Here is a 10,482-nt window from a genome sequence, read left to right on the forward strand (position 1 = left end):
CTCAATTAAAGAACTGTTTAGATTAATTTAAGGGTGGCTGGCGATGTTCATAAATCTTGCTATATAAAAGTTTAATTTGAACCGTCCTCATCTAATGCTATTGCTCTGAGTTTCTTAAGAATATGTTTAGAAAAGATGAAAAGTAAAACTTAGCAGAGGATATAGCTAACAACTACTAGAGTACTAGACGTTGTAGTAATAAATGTGAATCCTATTGAGTCTAGTGAGTTTATCATGTAATATGATCCTCACTCTAGTAAATGAATTATCAAGGAGAAAAATGAAAATCTAACGCATGGTTATCAATGTTCAATGGCAGTCAATCGTTTCCTCGCATTGTCGATTCAGACACAAAATCCACCGTTCGAGATAATACCCAGTAATTGAGTTTATCTCCCCGCAAAATTGCCATTTTCTCTTTCCAACTGCGACAAGGACATTTCAATTTAACCAGTTAAGTAAAATAATTAATGTGGCTCAAATATAATTATCCTTGTGAGCCAATGTATTTGTATTCTCATTAGCTTAGCCTTCATCTATTACTTGTATAACCTCTCAGATATTGTTAAAGAACTCATTTAAACGCACTTTAAATATTTAGTTAACTATTGATTATAATTATATACAAGTGTCTTATCATTCTCAAGTTTATCGGGGAAAATAAAGATATAACTATATCTCATTAAAAATTGTATTGACTAATGACAATGTGTACCCATTTTCTTTTGTATTTTATGTTAATTGAAATTGACAATGTATTGAGTATTCATTGAATATCCTATATTCCATTTGCATTAAACAACACTATCATATGTACAAACAGTAAATTTATTTTATATTAATTGAATATTGACAATGTGGTCACACACCATTGGTAAAAATTGACCAACCCACCACGTGCCCCGTACAAGTTGAGAAAATGACCTCTGAATTTTAGTTGTACCATTCAAGTAGAAGAAAATGACCACCACCGAAAATTATAGTTGAATAGCCACTATGGTGCCCGTGGAAGATTAACATTCTTCTCTCCAACCAAGAATTCTTCTGGGCCATTGCTGTAGGAAAATAAAAAGGGTTAGACTATAGTCATTAATTAAAGTTGATCTTGTAGCAGTTACGATAGTGAAAATTTGGTCATCAGATATTTACCTAAGGTAACTCAGAGCTGACATTCGGTAGAGACAGGTGAAGACCAAGACATGCAATCCAATAGTATAAAAGAATGCAAAAGTTCGAGCATATCTGCAAAACCATTATTTTCTCAATGAACAATGTAATTTGCCTTTTTTTATCCACATACACAAAAATAAACGATACATTCAATTTTCAATGTTTTTTCTCAAAGCACCAGTTAAAAAAGCAGAACAAGTGCCAATTAGATTATTAGGAATTTGCTCAACTGGAAAATTTGAACAAAGTTAAAGATGTTGGGTTCAATCGTTGTTGGTAGGTCACCCATAACTTTATGGCATGCCCTATAGTCCTTAACCTACCTTGGGAATGAGACAAATCCTTCCTCTTAGAAACTTTCGGTGAAAATGAAGTTATAACAAAAAGCTAAGGAGTGCAAGAAGTAGTTATCTATAATAGCAAAATATATAACCAAATGAAGGCTGTATTTACGTTTCAGGTTAGATTATGGCAATTGCAGCACCATAATGAAGTACGGAAATAGGGCAATGTAACTTCGGGAGCTGATGTATATATCAGGAATAACTTGAACGGTTGAAAAGGTTGTTGCAACTTCCAGTTTTACGCGTGGAATATCTTATCAGAAGCATAAGATGTCGTAACATTAGTGAAACTGGTTAGTACTATCATAACGGTGGGTTAAAATGAAGCATCACAGGGCAACACAGGAACAGAGGTGACAAGATGAATGAGCAGCAAATCAAGTTCAACAAAATTAGGTATACTCAACACAGGGTAAATGAACTGCTACCAGAAAATTGAGAAAACTCCCGTGACAGACTAACCACACTTGCAGAGAAAGTTCTTCCAAGACAAGAACCATTGAGATGGACAAGGGCTTCCAACACCCGAAAGCACATATTTTTCTTTACTCATGATTGGTTAAACAGTTAAATGACAAGTAAAGTCCTTGCAAATCTGTTTAAGAATTTCGTAAGATTACCGCCTCAGGAGAACAGATTAATAGACCATCCCCCCCCCCCCCCCCCCCCTCTTTAACAGAACAGATTAACAAAGCATTTTTTATTTGACTGAACAGATTTATGAACCATTTACGCAGTAAAAAAATTATTATTATTAGAAATAAGACAGAATCTTACTTGTTACCAAGAAGAAATCGTCCACTGCTGAGCGTAATTCTGTCCCTGATTCCCAATTCCTTGTATCTTTGATCCCTTTCCTAGTTATATTAAAAACAGATGGATCAGTTCATAATTAAAGTTAAATAATATTGGTTAGAAAATGAATCCCACATAATGATAGATAAGTATTACAAGTTCCCAACAATCAGATCTTTCATCCTCCAACCACAAATATATATTATGCGGATGATGGAAAAGGGAGATCTAAACATCAGTAATTGCTAGTAGCAGTGTTCTCCAACACTAACAGGTAATATGCATATTTAACAAATGCAAGTTCAGATCTTAAATCAATGTGACGGGTATTATGGCAAGTATCTGAAGACTAGCCATATACCATTTTCCAATTTCGTTAATATATCTGAAACTACATTTTGCACAAATGAAATTTCATAAAAACACAGTTTTAAGGGAAACTTCTGTATGACAGCATTAACCATAGTTATGATTTCAGTTATCTTGGAGAAACGGGCTTTTCTGTTTCAGCATAAACATAGTTCATTAGAAAGACAAACTGTGGCACTTAATTACCAACTTCAAATGTTAGGCAATTGAAAAGAAAAATGCTATGCTTCACTAGAGTAGCCAAGCCGAGCTACCTTCTTTGAGAATGCTGCAAAAGGGTTTATATCATCCTCATATATCTTCTTGTATTTAGATTCCACATCAGATGCGAAGCCACTTTCAAGATCTTCTGCATACTGAATGTAAAATCACAAACAAATACAACACTAGGGTAAAAGAAACTTTTGAAAAATGAATGAACTTAAAGAAAATAATAGGATAATGTTAAAACGAAGTAACATTTAGAACACCTTTTTAGATCCCCTAGAAACGACTTTCTCAAGATTATAATCTTGGACATAGCGAATCTTCCCATATAGCTTGACATTGTCGGCTTTGCACTTTTCCAGTTCTACAGTTAATACCCCAATCTTCTCCTTCAACTGTCTTATTTCCTATTAAAAGTTAACGATACAGAGAGTCAACAATATAGCATCTAATATCTAAAATTTGTATGAAATAATGTTGGACATGTATAAAAAAGAAATAGTTCTACATATTACTGATAATAAGCATACCTCTTCAGTCTCTCGCAAGCGTGCCCTAAATCGATCTCGCTGATTACATATCACTTTAAGCATTGAGCTTTGATCCGGGTCTAAGGATACTTGCCTTTGGTCTGTACTCTGGTGCACAATAAGAAAATTAAGAATTCTTTAAATTCAAATGAACATTGATGCAACAGAAAGTTTTGATTCATAATTTATCACTTAATCCAAAGTTATTTAGCCAGTCTTTATTCTTTTTTCTTTTTTTGTTTCCCAAATCATGATCTTTTAATTTCCTGAATTAAATTTCAAGGGGATTAAGTGATTAACACTCCTACCTAAAGGAAAAGGATAAGTGATAGTTTACAGTACACTCCTTTATGGAAAGGGAAATTTACCTCAGATGTCTCACCACTGCCAGCTTCTGAAAGATCCCAGTCATCAAGGAAGTTTCCTTTGCGATCTTTGGGATTGGAACTATATCCCTATACAAAAGTTAAAAACATGTCACTAGATATATTCAGGAAATTAAAAAGCGAATTTCATCATAACTTGTAAATGAATAAAAAAGTTAAATAAATAAGGAAATGAGAGGGGTTAATTGTCTATACAGAAGAATATACTAATAGTGGTTTTTGTGGTACTTGTTCCAAACCTTCAATATATCATCTTCCAACTTCTGTATCAACTTCTGTTGCTCATTAACCATTGCTGTAAGTTCTGTTATCTTCTGTTCTGCTGTTTCCAGTAAGGATGTTTTCTCAGAAAGTGTGACCTAAAAACAATAAAGTAATCAAGATAACAGAGACTTCAAAATGGCCAGCATTAACACCTCCAGATTATCTTTAAGAACAGTCTAGTATGCAAAAAATTATTGTTAATTCCACAACATGGACAACATGTGTAGGAACCATTGGTTTTCCTAATAAGCCTTTCTTACCAGGAAATATGTATTATGATTTTTCATTTTTTTTTCCTTTTCATTTTCTTTTGCAAAATACTTTTTATTTTGGAGGGTGAGGGTGGGGGCACGAATGTATGTCCCATTGCGAAACAAACCATTCATACCTTCAACTGTGTCAGCTCATGCTCCATTTTACGGTTCTTATCAAGCAGAAGAGACTCCATCCTGCTCATCTCCTCCCCACTTGTAGCCACCTCCCAGTCTTCAGCCTCAATTGAATTGTATCCCACAGCCTGCATGTAGCTAACAAAAGGTTAGATAGATAGATCGATAGACAGTGACACCCAAAACAGAGAGGTCACCAAAATGCACATTAGCAAAACCAGAGAAAAATAAATCTACCTGCAAAATCTTCACTTTCTTACGCAAGTCATCTACCATTTTTTCTGTTGGCCTTGCTAGAAGCTCTTTCTTCATTGCTTCAAGAGCAGCCTCCTATATTAAGTGGAGCACAAAAAAACCCAAGAGCTTAAGGTCGGGAAAAAGGAAATAAAATACAGCATATGGCCCATAATATAATTAAAGAGAGTACTTCGAGAACAATTATATAGATTTTATTTTTATTTCTATTTCTATTTTTTTACAAAAAAGATGGAAGGAAAACAAGCTAAAGAAAGAATAGACAAAAATATATAGCAATGAAGCATAACTTTTCAATCTCTCAACGAGTTTGAGAGGTTAAACATCTATCAGTCCTAATTCATGTGTCATGTAACTGGATTTGGAGTTCTGTATAATTGCTGATATTTCAACTAGTAATGCATCTGATGAGGACTAGGTTACTTAAAATCCAAAAATGTGGAACCAAAATCTTTTGGGTATTCACAATCACTTATGAGATAACATGAACAAATCTGTATTTAGAAGACTTCGGCCTACTGAAAATAACCTTTTCGTTGAGCATTGCAGTAAGTTTCTTGACATCATTCATATGTTCTTCTCTTTCATTTGATAAGGTTGTTTCAATATTGTGCAGCTCCATATTCAGTTCCGAGATTTGCTTCTCCTTAGCATTTAAAGAATTTTCAAGCACACTATTTGAGTCTAAATTGTCACTGCAAAATAAAAGCACACAGTAATCTGAAAAATATTGTTCGAAACTAAAAAAGAAATGATTTAAAAATAAGAAAAATAAAAACATTTGAGCAGTACTGAGGAATGAGAATGCATATATAGAGAGACAGATAGATGGAAGAGGATAACAATTATATGTGTACTGCATAAGTTTCTGTATGATGGATAACAAGGTTATGATAAACCATCTTATATGCCAAAGAAAAGTATTCCATCGTGTAGAAATAGTTAAACACGGATGTTATCCATTTAGATAGCAAAATATGTGTAAATGCGTACATCAATTACTATTGTTTCTTCAGGTACAGAATATTACTTTTCCAAATAAACTAAGATAATGACCACCATACCTTTTCTTAATTTCACTTGCTTCGTTAGCTGTTTGTAACTGAGACCGGAGGACCCCCTGCACAGACAAAGATAGATCAATATAACAAACAGAAGTCTGGCAGAACTTGAACTGATTGCAGCAGTAACAAAATTACTAGTTAGGCAGAAACAATAAATTGTTTCTTGGAAAAGGGAACCTAACATGGAGAAAGAAACAGTAAAACACTGAAATTGTATCTCATTAGGAAAGCTTGGAACTTGGAAACAATGATTGCATTCTATGACAAACTAATTATTTTTTTATATAAAAAAAAAAAACATTTAAAGCTACTGCTTTCTCAAAGTTCACCTAAAGTTTTCCCCTTCATTATCTTTAATTCCTTGTTATTCAGACTATATTCCATCATCCACTTTCCTCATTAGAAATACACTGGTACATGACCAAACAACCTCAGTCAAGTTGCTATTAACTTCCCAATAGGTGCTACTCCAATTTAATCCCAAATGCATTCATTTATATTATTCTCTTGTATGGTGGATCATCTACCATAACATTCACATCTGAAAGCTACACGAGAATAAAGCTAAGAATATTGGATTATGAGATTGCATAGATTCTGAAACAAATGGAAAGAACTAGATATAATGAATGCCCATAATCATTAGGTATTTTGGATGCCACCATTGAAATAGGCTTGTTAGCTAATTTTTTCCTAAACCTAATATTAGGATATACTTTTTCTAAGCAGCAAAACTTGTAGAATGCACCTGCTACTTGATTACAAGATCAAAATTAAAAATCAAATAAAAGTTTGTACACTGCACCTTCTCTCTTTCCAAACCATGAAGCATTGCTTGTGCTCGTTCAACTTCATCCATCAGAAGGTTGACCTCTGATTGCTTAGCTGCCCTCTCTTCCTCTGATTTTGAGAAAACACGAGAATTATTTGTATATATATAGAACAATATTCAGTGAATCAAAACTTCAATATACAGAAAGAAGGCATAGTGCCAACTGCCAAGATCAGATTGTATAGCAATGTAAATGATTGATGTTACAGGTTTAAGTAAGGGAGTGTAATAGTGTATGCCCAAAAGTTTAAATGGAGATATTTTATTACCGGATTGGGCACGGAGTTCAAATAATTGGTTTTGTGCAAGTTCATGTAATTTCTGCATGTTCGAAACACTTTCTTTGGCATGCCGCAACTGCTCCTGCAGTGCTTCTTCCCTGCATACAATAAAGTGATTATCAGTCTGGATAAACAATGGTAAGGCAGATAAAGATGGTTTCAATAGAATGGTGTTCAGATAAAGTACAGAAAAGAAGGACAAACTGAGTGGAAGCCAGGTAATTGATTATAGAAAAAGTGAGAATAACTCCCAACTATAGAAAACACATTTGCAAAGATAGACTTTCCCTCACTCACACGAGTCATATCATTTTTCTCATCACAATCAATTCCACACTCAATCCTTGTTTGTTCTCTCCCTTTCCCTAGCTTTCCTAATTATACTTGACTATAAACAGAATTTTTTTGCTTTCATCCCACCACTTTTCCATGTGCGCAGATAGTTGCTTGGTGTCATATTGTTTCTATTCTCACGTGGGGTGTTAATCCCATACTTCTACAAGATCTTTTTTTCCCTGTAGTCTACTTTGGCAATACTAGGAGTGCTAACACAAAAAAGATCACCTAAATTTGGCAATATCCCATAATGAACCAAACAAAAAATATACAACAGGAGATAAGAAGACACCTTTCTTTCAAAACTTCCAGAGTTTTCTGGTTCTCTTCTGCCAAACTGCGTTGCTTAATTTCCACAAATTCTTTCACTTTCTCTTCCATCTAGCTCACATAAGTTAAATGTCAAATTGAAGCCCAGAAAAAACAGGAAGCTCTAAATGGTAATCGAATTTTAAAGATGTATGAGATTCACAGAATTCTAATAACCATGCAAATGCATCATAAGATAAATATGAATATAATGATGGGAAGAATAACTTTTTCACCACAGAAATTCCCTAATACTAGACATGTAAAACCGGAAATGCCAATAGTTAAAAACCAAAAACCGTTGTGCCAAAATTTATTCATAGACAATGCAAGTGGACACAACAATCTAAAAAACTATTTACCACAAATAAGTTTTTCAGTGGCTTTTGCCTGGGCGTGTGCATGCCCACACATTCACTCCTTTGCACAGCGTGCACCATGAAACATGCAACACATGCTGGTAATTTCAAAGTTGAAAATTGGTGAATCATTGGGAACATTTTTACCAGAACTATAGCGGAACACCAACACCTGGTAATACCTAGTTCTCCTCTTATATGAAGTGGAAGACATTATGTAATACCCAACATTAGATTCAAGAGTAGTTTTTTATTTAGTGCTGGATATTAGATAAAAGCTTATATGTAAAGCAACCCTTAGTTGACACTGTATTAGTGATTCCAACAAAACTATATTCATCCTTTAAAGTGTCATAAAATTAAATTGGAAGAGGAAAAAATGGTATAAGGTGACTACAAGACAAAACAGATCATCATAATGTATCCTCGACAATAAAAATGCATATAAAACCAAAATAGGAAGCAACATTTAAGGGAAGCAACAGGCATTTTCATCCAAAATTGAGAGACGTCATATTATAAGCATTAATCACCTGTTGCTCTAATTGCCGGTTTCTCTCTTCAAGCCTTCGTATTGTAGCCTGCTGATTCTTCAAATGAGTTGCCTCTGTCCTGAATTCCTCGAGCTCAACTTTCATTTTTCTGTTCTCAGATTCTAACTCAGATAACTTGATATCTTGCTCCTGTACCAAGAAAATATATCAGAACAGGTAGGTGATGATAAGTGCATTGACTTCCATACACAAAAAAGTAGAAACATGACAGTGCACACAAGTTTCATAAATACAAATCAGAAGGTAGGAGAAATAAAATCTCATAGAAGTATAATTAAGTACTGAACGAAGCCTAAATTGGTGTCTACAATCAAATCATACATACAAAGAACATAGCAGGGCTTCCAATTTCACTTCTATTCAATACTTAGAGACACCTTTAAAAAACAACTGTGGGAAAGTGGGGAGAAAACCAGAGTCATCATAGAAGCAAAAGTTTTGTCTCAAAGATTTAGGGTTGATTCAACTAAGAAGGAATATCATAAAACTGCATCCTGTCCACAACTGCCCCCCAACAAAGAAAAGAACCGCTGTTCCATCTCGTGCACAAATATACAATAAATTTGCAAAAGTTCAATAGGTTCATGCAAAGGAGGGAATGAAACATGAAAAAACAGGGTGCAGCTAAGTGAAAACAGTAGAAACTTACAGCAATCGATGCAAGAGCTGGATAAGGATCTGGAGCTTCATAGAGCTTTTGGTAGATGTTGAGAAAAGCATTCTCTCCGAATTTCGCTCTCTTAGTAAGATTATCAACCTCTTCCTGGTATCCCTTGAGCAAGCTATTAAACAAACTTAACTTATCCTCAGGCGAAGCTTTCTTAAAGTCTGTAAAGCAGCACATTTTTATGATTTCTCAGACACATTCATTCCTTTACCATAAACACATAAATCAAACTAAAACATGTCCAAATTTATACACTTGCGTAATTGCACGTTGCAACCATTACGTGTATCTTCATCAATACCTTAATTTGGAGAAGCAAAGGAATAAAAGTAGCAAAAGCATCAAATTGAAATACCTCGAGTGTTCTCAGCAAGTTTGCGCCTATTTTTGTGACTGTTCTCCTGGTTCTCTGCAATGCTAAGCCCTTGCTCATCCAATACTGATTTCTCCTTCTCCAGCTCAAAATCTGAAAACCAAAAAGCAAAAATTCTTCGCTGAAATAACTTATTCGAGTCCAAAATGACTTATTAATTAATAGTTGTCCAAACATGCCTTAAAAGTCTTCCACAAGCACCAAATATCATATACATAAACTCGAACAAGCAAAAATTAAGGCTCAAAATGCAAAATAAGCACACATATAAACACAGAAACTAATATGACAGCTACGAAAATCGGTGGAAATAGTAGGTGCTTAGCGATGGAGCTGAAGTGAAGCCTGTAAGTTGAAGTATTCGACGGAAAAACTGTAATGTGAATTGCTATAGAGATTGAAATACCTTTCCAGAAGGCGGAGACGACGGAGATCGGAGAAACTGAGGGATTGTCCCTGTCAGATCCGGATCCACCTTGCGGAGCCTCCATTTCCGAGCTCTCTTGGATCGGCAATGGCAATTTCTTTTTTCGGCAACTGATTCAAATTATTTATCCTTATGTACCTAACTAACTAACAGGTTTATTAACGGAACGGGAAAAACTGTTTGGGCGGTGATGCGTGATCGGAAGATAAACGGATCTGAATGTTTCTGAAGAAAATAGAGTTTAAGCCTTTCAGCTGGGTTTTTCTAGTTTTCTATTCGTTACGATTCGTTATAATTTCTTTCATAATCCATGTGTTCCCCTTTTCATTTTCATTTTTTTCTTCGTAGTGGTCATTATTAATTTGTCAACATCCGGTTGCATAATTGCATTACGATTGGTATGGGTTTTTCTTTCTTGGGCTTTAAGAAGTTTGAGCTTTACGATTTAGCCTAATTGGCCCAAAATATATTTTTGGTTCTTCCATGTCAAATCTTCATTACTGACCACTTGGGGGAAAAAAAAACGTGCGACTCAGACAAAAACATAATTTGCACTAATGTTGGTAAACAT

General features: G+C 34.6%; 1 protein-coding gene across 1 annotated transcript; it reads right to left on the minus strand.

Annotated features, from left to right (window-relative positions):
• Positions 1-677: 677 nt before the first annotated feature.
• LOC130951642 (protein CASP-like) lies at positions 678-10,214 on the minus strand. The gene is made up of 19 exons (XM_057880339.1): positions 9,891-10,214; positions 9,467-9,577; positions 9,094-9,272; positions 8,424-8,573; positions 7,515-7,603; positions 6,875-6,984; positions 6,579-6,673; positions 5,774-5,829; positions 5,239-5,404; positions 4,692-4,784; positions 4,454-4,582; positions 4,041-4,160; positions 3,784-3,870; positions 3,416-3,523; positions 3,149-3,292; positions 2,933-3,034; positions 2,292-2,371; positions 1,150-1,242; positions 678-1,055 (listed from the first exon to the last, which is right to left on the minus strand). Exons 1-19 carry the CDS (start codon positions 9,973-9,975, stop codon positions 995-997), a joined length of 2,058 nt encoding a protein of 685 aa, XP_057736322.1. The 5' UTR covers positions 9,976-10,214; the 3' UTR covers positions 678-994.
• Between the last annotated feature and the right edge of the window lie 268 nt (positions 10,215-10,482).

Source organism: Arachis stenosperma, chromosome 9 (genome assembly GCF_014773155.1).
Source record: "Arachis stenosperma cultivar V10309 chromosome 9, arast.V10309.gnm1.PFL2, whole genome shotgun sequence".
NCBI classification, from domain to species: domain Eukaryota; kingdom Viridiplantae; phylum Streptophyta; class Magnoliopsida; order Fabales; family Fabaceae; genus Arachis; species Arachis stenosperma.

What these genes read in the sequence shown, in the direction of transcription:
- LOC130951642 (XM_057880339.1), bottom strand. Translation starts at nt 9,975, where the DNA reads ATGGAGGCTCCGCAAGGTGGATCCGGATCTGACAGGGACAATCCCTCA. An exon ending in ACTTGCTGAGAACACTCGAG is followed by an intron (nt 9,273 to 9,466) that starts GTATTTCAATTT and finishes GCTGCTTTACAG; the next exon opens with ACTTTAAGAAAGCTTCGCCT. An exon ending in TGGAAGATGATATATTGAAG is followed by an intron (nt 3,871 to 4,040) that starts GTTTGGAACAAG and finishes ACTTTTGTATAG; the next exon opens with GGATATAGTTCCAATCCCAA.